The 14,647-nt window shown below is 37.7% G+C and overlaps 1 protein-coding gene across 7 annotated transcripts in view; it reads left to right on the forward strand.

Annotated features, from left to right (window-relative positions):
- Nucleotides 1–14,647, forward strand: part of LOC133487196 (mitogen-activated protein kinase kinase kinase kinase 4-like) — a 91,278-nt gene that overhangs the window by 66,818 nt on the left and 9,813 nt on the right. For 3 of the 7 annotated variants that reach the window (XM_061793382.1, XM_061793383.1, XM_061793384.1), the window contains 4 exons: nucleotides 2,038–2,155; nucleotides 7,065–7,179; nucleotides 8,103–8,270; nucleotides 10,278–10,421. In XM_061793382.1, the coding sequence (XP_061649366.1) occupies nucleotides 2,038–2,155; nucleotides 7,065–7,179; nucleotides 8,103–8,270; nucleotides 10,278–10,421 (545 nt within the window). Of the gene's footprint in view, nucleotides 1–2,037; nucleotides 2,156–4,287; nucleotides 4,693–7,064; nucleotides 7,180–8,102; nucleotides 8,271–10,277; nucleotides 10,422–14,647 lie in introns of all 7 variants that reach the window. The other 4 variants (XM_061793386.1, XM_061793381.1, XM_061793387.1 and 1 more) reach the window with 2 other exon arrangements.

Consider the following 14,647-nt stretch of genomic DNA (forward strand, 5'->3'; position numbering starts at 1 on the left):
GTGTCTCATCTCCTGCTCAGGCAAAAAAATAAATACAAAAAATAGAATACCAGCGCGTAATCTACCAAGGCTACCTCGAATTATTGGGAACCCTTGTTATATACCAGGGGTGGGCAAACTTTTTGGCTCAGGGGCCACATTGACTTTTACAATTTGACAGGCGGGCCAAGCCAGAACCAGATGCTTACATATAAAAAATTATCACCTTTTTGCCAGTACATCAAAGTCTTGTGTTAGTTTTGTGGCGGCAATTTTCAGAACACATCTGAGGTGTTCATCACTCAGCTGGGATCTGTAGGATCTTTTGTTGGTGTTCATCACATAAACGTCTGTTCTCACACACATGTAGAGCCAAACACCACCAGCATCCTCTGTGCCATCTTGCGGATTTTTGGAAATTTGTCTGTGCTTAATGAAGCATAAAACTCATCCAGTTTGGGAGTTGAACTTCTCTTTTAAAACAGTATAAAATTGGATATCAATCAGTTCCATCTGCAGCTCCTGTGGCGCTGTTTCAGGGACTTGTGTCTGAATCTTGGATGGCAGTTTGTCAGATAAAGGTGTTTTGCTGCGCTTGCTTGATTTTAACCGCTGAACTGTAGCCATCAGTTCCTGCGTTGATTGGCTGTTAGCATAATCAGCATGCTTGGTAGAAAAGTGAAGGCTGATGTTATAGTCCTCTAAAACCGCAATGGTTTCTTAACAAATTAGAAATACAGCCTTTGACCGGACTTCAGTGAAAAAGTATTTAGTAGTCGATTCTATATTAAACATTCTGCACTCACTGCCGACTTTTCTTTTCTTCGGCCCACTCATGGTTGAAGAAGGGTTCAGAGCAGTAGCAGAGTAAAAATATCCATCTATCCATTCTCAACACCGCTTATCCTGGTTAGGGTCACAGGGCACTGGAGCCTATCCCAGCTGACTTCGGGCGAAAGGTGGATTACACACTGAACTGATTGCCAGTCAGTCCCACGGCACATATAGACATGGACAACCATTCGCACTCACATTCACACAGTCACTGAGTGGGAACTGAACCCATGCTGGCTGCACCAAAGTCAGGCGAGTGTACCACTACACCATCAGTGACTAGAATAAAAAGAGAACAGCCAAAGTCAATGTATCGCTGTACCAACTGCGCTACCTACCTGGTGGAACCACTGGGCATTACAGGACAACCTGGTAAAACCACTGGGCATTACAGCACAACCTGGCGGAACCACTCGGCATTCCAGGACAAGGTCAAATGAATTTAGTCATGATTTTGATATGATTTGGGCGATTCTGTACCAATCTTTGGCGGCCGGATTGAAATGATCAGCGGGCCGGATGTGGTCCGTGGACCGGAATTCACCCACCGCTGTTCTATATCATCGCTGCTGCACAATCTTTTTGCTGTCTGCCATTGTATGAATACAAATGGCTGCCTCATACTGGCACTTCAGTTCAGATCCCTTTGGTGTATTGCAACAAAATAATGATGAGGCTCTCTCCACTTGCATTAACGGTAAAGACAGCTTGAGTGACAGACAAGGACCGTTTGTATCCATCAATCCATCCATTTTCTTTTGACCGCTCATCCTCACTGGGGTCGCAGGCTGCTGGAGCCTATCCCAGCTATCTTCGGGCAGGAGGCGGGGTACACCTTCAACCGGTCGCCAGCCAATCGAAGGGCACAGAAACAAACATTTGTTCAGTTCTGGCTGATTAATGACATTATGAATCTTGTTATGGTACTTACATCGCCAACAAAAATTAAGCATCTTTGAGTGTCATACAAAAATTATATTCCTTTGACAAAAATGAGGTCTTTGTTCAATTCTGAATGATTTGTGACCATAAAACAGTGTGGTCATCGATGACTGTGTGTTTCCAGTTACAATTAAACAGCATTTTTACTAACAGCAAACTAGCGATTTTTACCATGTGTCAACTTCTAATGATTCATTTTTTTATTTTCATTCCGACATTCTGGAACTGTGGTCATCTACTACAGTGCATTTCTCGTTTCAACTATGGTCTCCTCATGGGCAGGTCGTCCCGGCTGAGTAATGGCGAGACGGAGTCGGTGAAGACGATGATTGTCCACGACGAGGGTGAAAGCGACGCGGGCTCCACGCCGTGCAAAGACAGCACCCTGGTAGTCCGACAGGTACCCATGTCCAACAACATTTCTCACTTGCATGTTTGCATCACCTCGTTTAGTTAGATTTTACATTTGCTCATTCCACACCTCTCCTGTTGTCCCGCTTTTTGTTTGCATGCCGTGTTGATTGTTTTGCTGTACGTTAAATAAGGAATGATGCTAATGCCACCAACTCACATCACAACACTAATACAGTTATTAACATTGGTGGACTGGTTAGCACATCTGCCTCACAGTTCTGAGGTTTTGGGTTCAAATCCAGGCTCTGGCCTTCATGTGTGAAATTGACATGTTTTCCTTGTGTCTATGTGGGTTTTCTCCGGGTACTCCGGTTTCCTCACACATTCCAAAAACATGCATGGTAGGTTAATACAAGCCTCTAAATTGTCCATAGATGTGACTGTGAGTGTGTGTGAATGGTTGTTTCTCTATATGTACCCTGCGATTGGCTGGCGGCCAGCTCAGAATCAGACTCAGGATCCTCTTTATTTGCCAAGTATGTCAAAAACACGCAAGGAAGTTGTGGGATAGGCGCCAGCACACAGCACACATAGTGAGGATAAGCGGTACAGAGAATGGGTGATGGATGGAATTTGGGTTCTCTTGTAATGTTATGTATGTCTTGTACAATTACAACTTACGTTTTTCTCATGTTACAACCTTTCTTCATGTAAAATTATGACTTTTCTTAGTTATAATCTTTTGTCATAGAATTAAGACTTAAAATTAGTATTATAACGTTATTCTCGTAAAATGTTGTCATAGTCATTAAAATTAAGACGCATAAAAGTATGTCTTAATTCTCGTTGTGTTGCACCTTAATTGCTGTGAAATACAGTTTTCTTATACAATAAAATACGTAAATATATTTATTTTCATTTCCTCTTTAAAGAATGGCTTTCTCGTAAAATTACAACTTTGTCTCGTAATGTTAATTTTTTTCTCTTCATTTTGCCTCGTAATGTTTTTTCGAGACTTTGCTTGTATTTGTTTTTCATAAAACTCTCCTAAAATTAAGACTTTTATCTAGTAAAATTACGACATTGTCCTGGTAATTTTTTATTATTTATCTTTTATTCTAGTAGCATTATACTTTAATTGTTGGAAAATTTTGACTTTTTTCTCGTAAAATTTTTTTCTTCAGGTTGTCAATATTTCAGCAACCTAATGACTTTAGTCTCAGCATTGTCTTGTCATAAAATTTGGACTTAATTCTTGTAAAATTACAACTTAATTGTCATAAATGTCATAAAAACTAGGACCTTTTTCATAGTGTTAGAACTTTTTTCCTTATAAAATTACAACTATTTTATCCTTTATTTTCTTGTAAAATTATTTTTTTTCTTGTAGCGATGACTTCTCATGAGTGTGGTTGGTACAAATAAAAAGTATGTTTTTTTTTTTTTAACCAACTAGCTTGAGTTTTGTCTGAAAAATTAGACTTGCTCTTGTAATGTTAAGTTTGAATTTTTCTCATATGTTTTTCTCTTTGTTGACTTTTATGCAAATAACGTAAAAAATGTTTTAAAAATCTACATAGTGGCGGCACGGTGGCCGACTGGTTAGCGCGTCAGCCTCACAGTTCTGAGGTGCGGGGTTCAATCCCCGTCCCCGCCTGTGTGGAGTTTGCATGTTCTCCCCGTGCCTGCGTGGGTTTTCTCCGGGTACTCCGGTTTCCTCCCACATCCCAAAAACATGCATGAATTGGGGACTCTAAATTGCCCGTAGGCATGACTGTGAGTGCGAATGGTTGTTTGTTCCTATGTGCCCTGCGATTGGCTGGCAACCAGTTCAGGGTGTACCCCGCCTCCTGCCCGATGACAGCTGGGATAGGCTCCAGCACGCCCGCGACCCTAGTGAGGAGAAGCGGCTCAGAAAATGGATGGATGGATGAAATCTACATAGTTTTTTTGAAACGGGGACTTTTTCTTTTTTCGTAAAATTATGACTATTCTCGTAAAGTTAGAAAAACATTTCTTGTAGAATCAACTTATCTAGTGAAATTAGAAGTTTTCTTGTAAAATTAAGACTTTTTTCTAAAATGATGACTTCTCTGGTTGTTAATAATAATTAAGTATAATCTTTTTATTTATTTATTTAAATTAACAAACTAACTTGGCATTTTTTCCCGCCTGTAGGGTAGCCACCGTAGCATAGCTAACACCTTCCCTCCCCCCGAGCTGCTCCGTAACGTCTGTAGCGGCCAAGTGGTATACCCCTCTTTCTACTTCCAGAGCGAGCACAAAAAGAGGCCCGCTGGCTCAGCGTCCAGCCCGGGCCTCGCCCAGCATACCCCCAGCCCCCTTCATCACCACCACCACCTACAACAACAACAACACCATCATCATCAGCAGCAGCAGCAGGCTGAGCGGAACGGTTTTGCAGGTCGCATCCACCTCCTGCCAGACCTGATCCAGCAGAGCCAGCATTCCTCCCCTTCCTCCTCCCCGTCCTCCCCATCCTCCTCCTCCTCCTCCTCCGGTCTGGCCAGTCCCATCGCGTCCCCTCAAAGTCCCCTGGACAAGCTGGCCCTCCTCATCGAGGTACGCAACTGTGCGGCGGGTGCGCTCTGGGCTGCTAGCTGTGGTAATAGGATTATGTCTCTGGTGCAAACTAGAGAACATGTTGTCACTGTGACCATATTGTCACGAAACAGCCATAACCCAATAGGGAAAAAAATAACTACTTGATCCTCTTAAAGTCACTACTTTATTCTTTTAAAATTACTACCTCATTTTAGTTAAATAACTACTTTATTCTCTTAAAATTTACATAACCTTTATTAGTCCTACATTGGGGAAATTCACAATTAAAACGTGAAAAATTTTAAAACTAAAACAAATTACATTATGTAATTATAAGACTAAATCAAATTTAAATTACAACTTTATTCTTTTAAAATGTTATACTTTATTTGCCTTTAATTGCTCCTTCAGTCTTGTTACTTACTTATTACTGCTCTATTCTGACAAACCTTTCCATTTTTGTCATAAAATTATGACTTTAGTCTCATAAAATTACTTTATTCTCATTAAATTACTATATTATTCTCATAATGGTACCCAGTTCCACATAAAATTACTTCACGCTTGTAAAATAATGGCTTTATCCGCAGTCACGATATTGTCCTCATAAAATTACTACAATATTCTTGTAAAATTATGATTTTATTCTCATAAAATTCCAACTTTATTCTCATACAATTACACCTTCTTTACAGTGAGTACGGAAAGTTTTCAGACCCCCTTAAATTTTTCACTCATTGTTATATTGCAGCCATTTGTTAAAATCATTTAAATTCCTTTTTTCCTCATTCATGTACACACAGCACCCCATATTGACAGAAAAAAACTTGAATTTTTTGCTGATTTATTAAAAAAGAAAAACTGAAATATCACGCAGCCATAAGTATTCAGACCCTTTGCTGTGACACTCATATATTTAACTCGGGTGCTGTCCATTTCTTCTGATCATCCTTGAGATGGTTCTACACCTTCATTGGAGTCCAGCTGTGTTTGATTATACTGATTGGACTTGATTAGGAAAGCCACACACCTGTGTATATAAGACCTTACAGCTCACAATACATGTCAAAGCAAATGAGAATCACGAGGTCAAAGGAACTGCGTGAAGAGCTCAGACAGAATTGTGGCAAGGCTCAGATCTGGCCAAGGTTACAAGAAAAATTTCTGCTGCACTTAAGGTTCCTAAGAGCACAGTGGCCTCACTAATCCTGAAATGGAAGACGTTTGGGACTACCAGAACCCTTCCTCGAGCTGGCCGTCCAGCCAAACTGAGCAATTGGGGGAGACGAGCCTTGGTGAGAGAGGTAAAGAAGAACCCAAAGATCACTGTGGCTGTGGCTGAGTTCCAGTCGGGAGATGGGAGAAAGTTCGAGAAAGTCAACTATCACTGCAGCTTTAATGTGGGAAAAAATGAACTTAAATGATTTTATTTAGCCAATGGTTGCAATACAACAAAGAATGAAAAATTTAAGGGGGTCTGAATACTTTCCGTACCCACTGTATTATACAAGAAATTACGGTACTTTATTCTCATTAAATTATGACTATTCTCAAAATGGTAGTAATTTGTTCCTGTAATGTTACACCTTTTTTGTTTCAGTAAATTACAACTTTATACTTGTATAATGATAACGCTCATTAAATACGACTTCATGCTCGTTAAATTATGACTTGTGTAATTACGACTGTCCTATAAAAATACTACTTTGTTCTCGCAAACTCACAACCTTATTCTTGTAATTCTTGTAATAATACAGCCTTATTCTTGTAATGTTACCCTTTTGTAAAATTACGACTTGATTCTTGTAAGATATACTTTTGTCATGTTTTTTCTTGTGAAAATTACACTTTTTCTTGTAAAAAAATAATCTAGTTAGTATATAACGACCTATTTTCTCATAGTGTTGCAACCCTTTCCTCTCATGTTATGATTTTTTATCTCTTATATCTTATTGTTGCAACTTTTTTTATCCACAATTTTACAATTTTATTCGGGTAAAATTAACCATTTGACGACAAAGTTCTGGCGATATTCCCATGACGTAGATGTACTTAATAAACTGACTCGTGTACAATATCTCTCATAGCCATCAATATGAGGCACAGGGGAGAAGATTTCTGGTGAGTTTCAATGAACTTTAAATGTCAAAATATTGCAACAGTCCACAGAAGGAATAGGATGGGTAATTTGTCAACCATTTTGTCCAATCCACAATTTTGTTTGCACTTCCTGGAATGAACCATTGTGTTGTGTATGCATGTGTCCTCATCCTGATCATTTTCCTGTTTTTATTGTTTTAATAGTTGCCACGGTCAAATGATTTTTTTTATTACATTTTTTAATTTGTGTGTGTGTGTGTGTGTGGTTGTGTTATGTGCACCCCCTGCAGAGTCAGTCGAGCAACAACATGCAGAAACACAAGTCTTCGTCGTCATTCACGCCGTTCATCGACCCACGTCTGCTGCAAGTGTCGCCCTCTGCGGGCAGCGCCCTCAACAATGTTGGTAAGTTTGGCGACACCAGCTGGCCCCTACAGGAACTACCTCTTTGAAACATTACATCAATTTTTATTTTTATTTGATTTTTTTGTGTGTTAAGTTTTTATTTAAGAAGAAAAATAAGACTGCAACTTTTGTCTTCTAAACGTATAACTTCATCTAAATATTAGGACTTTCTCTGTTAGTTTTCTCATGTTTTAAATTTTTATCTTGTGAAATTATTTTGTTTGACCTCTCAGTTTTTGTATTTGTTCATTTCATTTCTCGTGAAATTATAAATGTCTTAAATGGTTACCTTTTTCTCCAAATGTTAAGTTTATCTCAATGTCAAATTTTTTTCCTCATAAACGTCCGACTTTTTCTCCTAATGCTCACATTTTTCTCTCACACTTTATTCTCATAAAATTGTTGTAAAAGTTTTACTTTTGTCGTTATGTCATATTTTTCCTAAAAAATACAGCCGTTATAAAATGTGGACAGTTTCTTACAATGTTGTTGTTTTTTTCTTATTTTCCTCATAATATTACAACTTTGTCTTAAAATTAGGTCTTTTTGTATTGTGTAAGTATTTTGCAAAATAGTAAATTTTGTGTAAAATTAACTTTTTTTTTGACGTTTTTGTTTTTTCCTTTTTTCCTGACATTGTTGTGAAAGTTGGATTTTGTTCCCGTTTTTCTCTTTTTTTTTTCGACTAATAGTGTGATTTTTTTGATAATGCTATATTTTCTTCCTAGTTTATTGTCATGAAATTTGACTTTTTAGAAACCTTTCTCTTGTAGGATTAATACTTTTATCTTTACCTTTTTTGATTCACAATGTTAATCTCTTAACATTACAACTTTATTCTGACGAAATTCTGACTGCTTTTAACGTTTTGTTTAAAGTGGCTTCTATGTCACTCTGGGTTTTTTTTCGTTTGTTTTTGTAAGGCTACGGCAACGACGCTCGTCTGGCGGAGGCGCTGAGGGCGGACCCATCGCGCAAAGGTTCCGTGGTCAACGTCAACCCGGTTAACACGCGTCCACAGAGTGATACGCCGGAGATCCGCAAGTACAAGAAGAGGTTCAACTCGGAAATCTTATGTGCAGCACTCTGGGGTGAGAGGGATGGTGCTATTATGCCTCTAAACCGTTAGCTGTCGTAATAGTAAGAGAAAAGTTTGCATTTTGTACAAAATGGATGTCAAAATTCTCACACAAACGCTATAGTCATACTGTATATTATATACATATCGTCGCTGTTGGGCGGAATCCTTGTTTCTACCAAAACCACTACTTTTCAGGGGAAAAAAACTGCTTAAGTTCCCAAACACCGCTTTGTTCAAGTTGATATTATCAAATCAACGTTTATTTGTACAGCACTTTTCATACATAAAAACGCAACACAAAGTGCTTCACCAAAAATACAACAAATCACATCCGTAAAAAAAAGACCTGCCCCTCCTACCCCTACACAGAGACACCTTCCTTGTTAGATTGAGAGAGAAACGGGCGGACTCTGGCTATGTTCTTAATTAAGATGATTAAAAACAAATCTTCATAACGTTTTTAATACAGGTATGTGGAATAAAACTAAACTCAAGAGTCAAAAATGACACCCAGGTTCTTTACATATTATGAGATTAAAATTGGGTAAATTGGCCAAAAGTTTATTTCACCCTCATTCAGGACCAATGACTAAAACCTTGGTTTTGACCTGGTTGAGCTGCAGGAAATTCATTACCATTGCTATCATCTACTTCGCTCGCTCACACCAACACATCACCTAAACATTATGTTCAATCGCTAATTCAATGTGAGAAAAATTGCTAATTTATTACACGGTCATTGATTAAAATCGTACGAATATGGCGCTGGACGGCAGCCGTGCACATCAAGGTCTGCGGTCACACCGAGCCCCGACCGTACAAAAAGCCTTTAATATGTCACAATTGCCTATGTAACATCATGTCCCCTGTTTTTCAAAGGTCTAAGAGCCATGACCGTTGCAACAAACACACCAATGAGCCGACTAACCCCGCATATTATAGTGCGTGCAAACTTACCTCAAAGGCTGACGAGCGTCCTTCTGCAATGAAGCATTACAGTGTTTGGTTTTAACAAAACAGCCTACTCATAACACCACTATTGTTTTATTGTATACAAAACATCCAGACTTTGAATATAGGTGACTATTAGGACGCACGGCTTCCACAGAATGAAGAAATAGATTCACGACACTTTTCAGGCATTTTGAGCGTTCAAGAGCATCATTAGATTTGTTCTTAACCTAGTTTCATGACTTTAAATTGGTTAATATGCGTAAAAATAACTGACAAAGTGGGGACAGACCAATAGTATCAATTTGCGAAAAAATATTAAATTGACTATATTGACTTGTGATATTTAATAAACTCAGCAATTATTATTCTTGTAAAATGGCGTATTTATTCCTTGTCAAAGTAAAAAATATTCCTCGTACTGCAACTCTTTTTTTCTTCAGAATGTATTGTATTGTATTTTTTTATGGTAATGCTCATAAATGTTTTCTCATAAAATTAATCCAGTGAAATAAAAAAAAAAACTATAGTGTTCTGAAAACAATCAGTTTTTCTCGTAATCCTAATGATCTCATAATGTAAACCATTTCTTTTTCTAGTAATGCTCCAACTTTAGTTTTTTTTTCCTTGTAAAATTACATCTCTTTTCTAATTTTAAGACTTTATCCTTTGAAAATTATGACTTTGCTCTTATAAAATCATGCATTTTTTTTCCTCATGTAAATTACAACCATTTTCTCACAATGTTAAATTTTTCTTAACATTATGGCCCCTCCCACAGGTGGTGAGCCTATGGGAAGGGCAAACTTTTTTTTTTTTTTTCTTGTAATGTTGCTAGTCCTCCCACAATGCTGACCTTTATCCCTTATTGTTCCAATTTTATTCTTGTAAAATAAAAAATTTTTTTTTGTTAAATTACAAAAAAGACTTTACCGTTGTGGCTTTTTTTCTTTATTCTCGAAAAATACAATCAACCTTTTCACTTGATGGCTTTATCCTGCGAGTCTGTCCTCACCCAGCGGGTGGCGATGTTGCCTTCTATTTTAGGTTCTGTATTTTGTGACAGGGGTGAACTTGCTGGTGGGCACCGAGAGTGGTCTGATGCTTTTGGATCGCAGCGGTCAGGGTAAAGTTTACCCGCTCATCAACCGAAGACGTTTCCAGCAAATGGACGTGTTGGAGGGACTCAATGTCCTCGTCACTATATCAGGTATGTGAACTTACACGTGCACGCACACACACAGTCCGCTTTTGGGTCGCCCTAGGCGCCTCGGGAGGGACGTCTCGTTCCCGGTTGTGTTCAAGAGAATCGGAGTTCATCAGCAAGGCGAGTTGGTGAGAGTTTAGCACAGGATTTTTATTACATATACAAAATCACACTTACAGAAGCTTCTGGTCTCGTATGCCGGTCACCACTTAGAGTGGATCTTGCAGTTCGAGCCCTGAGCTACGTCTCTCTCTCGTTTATATAGGGAAAGTTCCTGTCTCTGTTGCGTAACTACAACTTTGTTGTCTTCACCTTTGTTGCATGACCACGACTGTGTTGTTTTCAGAAGCTTGCATTTGTTGCAACAGGTTTCATAAGCTTCCATTTGAGGCCTTAAAATTTTAACAATACACACTTATGGATGTACATTACAATTGAATTACCGTAATGTCTCATGTATAATACGCTCTTGAGCAGTGTTCCCCAATGATCGGGCAGGGCCGTGGGCCATTTGGTACCGGGCCGCGCTTCTCCATCGAGGATTCGTATCCGATCGGAGAGACAGTCCGTCTACCGCCCTCCGCCCCCCACAAATGATTAGCCTCCCACTCAGTCACCACCGAACCCACCATGGCCAGTGGCCAATTAACTTCCAATGGGAAGGTCTGTCAGCATCCAAGTAACGTCTTTTTCAGGGACGTCCCTGTTTATTTCAGCAAGACAATGCCAAGCCACATTCTGCATGTGTTACAACACCGTGGCTTTGTAGTAAGAGTGATTACTAGAGTGGCCTGCCAGCATTCCAGACCTGTCTCCCTTTGAAAATGGGAGGCGTATTATGAAGCGCAAAATACAACAACGGAGGCCCTGGACTGTTGAGCAACTTAAGTTGCACATCAAGCAAGAATGGGAAAGAATTCCACCAACAAAGCTTCAACAATCAGCGTCCTTAGTTCCCAAACGTTTATTGAGTATGGTTAAAAGGTGATATAACATAGTGGTAAAAATGCCCCTGTCCCACCTTTTTTGTTGCAGGCCTCAAATTAAAAATGTGTTTATATTTCAAAAAAAAAAAAACCTAACGTTAACAGTTTGAACTTTAAATATCTTGTCCTTGTACTACATTCAATTGAATATAGAGTAGGTTGAAAAGGATTTGCAAATTATTGTATTCTGATTTTATTTAGGTTTTACACAACGTCCCAACTCCATTGGATTTGGGGTTTGTATATACATTTGTAACAATAGCCATTACGTATGATATTGGAATGAAAGTATTGTGGTGGTGGGTTGACATTATTCCCCTACGGAACTAAAGGCAGTTTAATGTATTCCACACGTTAGTTTTTGGTGTGCCGGACTGCTTAAGCAACTTTTTCACCTATTATTATATCATAATATATATATATATATACAGGCGGCCGACTGGTTAGAGCGTCTGCCTCACAGTTCTGAGGAGCGGGGTTCAATCCCTGGCCCCGCCTGTGTGGAGTTTGCATGTTCTCCCCGTACCTGTGTGGGTTTTCTCCGGGAACTCCGGTTTCCTCCCACATCCCAAAAACGTGTGGTAGGTTGATCGAAGACTCAAAATTGCCCGTAGGTGTGAATTTGAGTGCGAATGGTTGTTTGTTTATATGTGCCCTGCGATTGGCTGGCAACCAGTTAAGGGTGTACCCCGCCTCCTATATAAGTTTGTAACATTAGACATTAAATATCTTATTGGGATGAGAGTACAGCTATTTCATATCCCCCAGGTATACGAACATTTGTACAATGTGAAAGAATAATGTGCTCTATTGAATTGAATTTGGGGGGAATACGCATTTTACACGAGAAATTAGGATTCATATTAAAAAAAAATAATAATTCATCAATGGGTTTTGACCTAGTGGGGCACTATCCTGGTTTCCCCTTGTGACTTTTTTTAAAATTATTTTTATAATGTCTAGAGTAATGTTACATTTTTCTGTTATTGTTGACTTTTTTATAGTGAAATTATAACTTTGTTGTAAAAGTAGGATTTTATTTTTTTTTTCTTGTCAAATTAAAACTTTGGCGTTATATTATGACTTTAGTCTTGAAAAATTCAGACTTTTTTGCGCAAAATGTTATCACCACTGTATATTCTCCTGAAGTGATAACTTTCCTCATCATAGAACTTAGCTTGTAAAATTACGTCTCTTTTGAAAAATGAGGACTTGTTTTTTAAATCAAATTATAGCTTTGTTGTGAAATTAAGAGGTCTTAAAAAATTGGCTTAGTTTTAAGTTACAGCTTACAAGTCATAATTGTTTTTTTAACATAAAATTACAACTTATTTATTGTAATGTTCTTTTTAAAAAAAAATAAAAAAAAACACTTTTTGGATTGTTTTTCTCAGTATTGTAAAATGGTGGATTTTTCACATAAAAATACAACTTCTTGAAAGTTTGTTTTTTCCTCTTGTGACGTTAGGCTTTTCCCTTAAATTATTACTTTAGTCCCTTTATTTATCTTCAAAGTATGGATTTATTCCAAGTTGCAATTTATATCTTGTAATGTTTTTAGCTAAAACTTTTTTTCCTTGTATTATTACAATGTTATCAGTTTACTCTTTTTAAATTGACTTTTTTTCTTGTAAATTTACAAATTTGTTGTGAAATGTCTTTTTTCTCGTAAAATTCCACATTTTTTCCTCGTTATGTTAGTTTTTCTTACAAAATCCCTACTTTAGGAAATTGTGGATTCATTCCAAGTTCCAACTTTTTTTTTCATAATGTTCTTGTTTTCTTGTGTATAATATTAAATAAGACTACTTTCCTTGTATTGCCACAATTTTCCCATTGTTGACTCTTGCAAATATATATATACCTATAGATGAACTTTTGTTATTGACCAAATACTTATAATAAATAATAACAATAAATATAATGTTGGGTTTTTCTCAATGTTCACTCATAAGATTATGATTATTTTTTTTTTCCCGGCGTGAAAATTCCAACTTTTTTCACGTTAATTTTTACAATATGTTACGTTCTCGCTTTCTCTCTCTCGATCTCTTTTCACTGCACAAGTGTCAACATACACATGCAAAGCTGCACACAGACATAAATAGCATAGTTTTTTTAGTTTTGTTTTCAAGTCCCCACACATTGACAGACTGAGTGCAGGCAGGGTGACAACACATAGGTTATCAGTCATAGGATGTTGGGTAAATATTATCTGTTGGTGATGGCGACAACATGTAACGTGTTGTTTCTATCGTTGAAGGAACAAAAATGCTTTGTGGTAGAAAAGTGCACACGTCAAGGAAACTTTCATCAGTGTCCACAGAGTGTGGCTCGCACGCCACATGTTGTAACGCATGTGCAGGAGCATGTCACTGGCCACATTTTGTCGTAATGCGACCAGAGCTGCAGCTGTTCTTGACATGCTGTTGTTGTTGGGTGTATTTTTCCATGCTTGATTCTAGGACTTTAATTGTCATACCAAAACACATATACACATGATCTGGCCTAAAATGTGATACCCAAGGTCCAAGATTACCCCATTAAGTCTCAAGACTTGTAAAATAGAAATAAAAGAACAAAAATAAAATAAGACGAGAGCAAGGGTTTGGATGCAGCGACAATACAAATGCCAGAGGCTTGAATTGCACATATTATTTTACATATATATTGCCAGGGTCCTTTGTACTTGAATGAATGTTGAAGTGTTCATTGTGCATGGATGAATAGGGAAGGGGGGGCTGATGTCGGGGCTAGAGAGCACTGTTCGAGTTTAATAGTCTCAGCTTCTTTCCAGAAGCTGTTCCTCACCCTGTGTTGGTTTTTTTCTTGTCAAATTGAATTTTTTTGCCATGTTTCTTGTCAAATTATGACTCAAATTTGGCCATTTTTCTCATAACGTTGCAACTTGTTTTTCATGAAATGACACATTTTTCATTTCGAATTACAATTTTTTGTCTCTCAAAACTGCAAACTTATTTTATTTATTTCTAAATTTCACCTTTTTCTTCTGAAATTATGACTTTTTGTTCCAAAAATGATGACTTATTTCTCATAAAACTACAACCTTTTGCTCCAAACATTTTTACTTATTTATTGTAAAATTACGGTTTACTTCTCCCCTAAATTACTACTTGTTTCTCCTAAAACTTATTTCTCATAAAATTACAACTTTTCGCTACAGAAATTTACATATTTATGGTAAAATTACGACTTATTTAATTTTTTTGTCTTGTAAAATCA

Source organism: Phyllopteryx taeniolatus, chromosome 12 (assembly GCF_024500385.1).
Source record: "Phyllopteryx taeniolatus isolate TA_2022b chromosome 12, UOR_Ptae_1.2, whole genome shotgun sequence".
Lineage (NCBI taxonomy): Eukaryota > Metazoa > Chordata > Actinopteri > Syngnathiformes > Syngnathidae > Phyllopteryx > Phyllopteryx taeniolatus.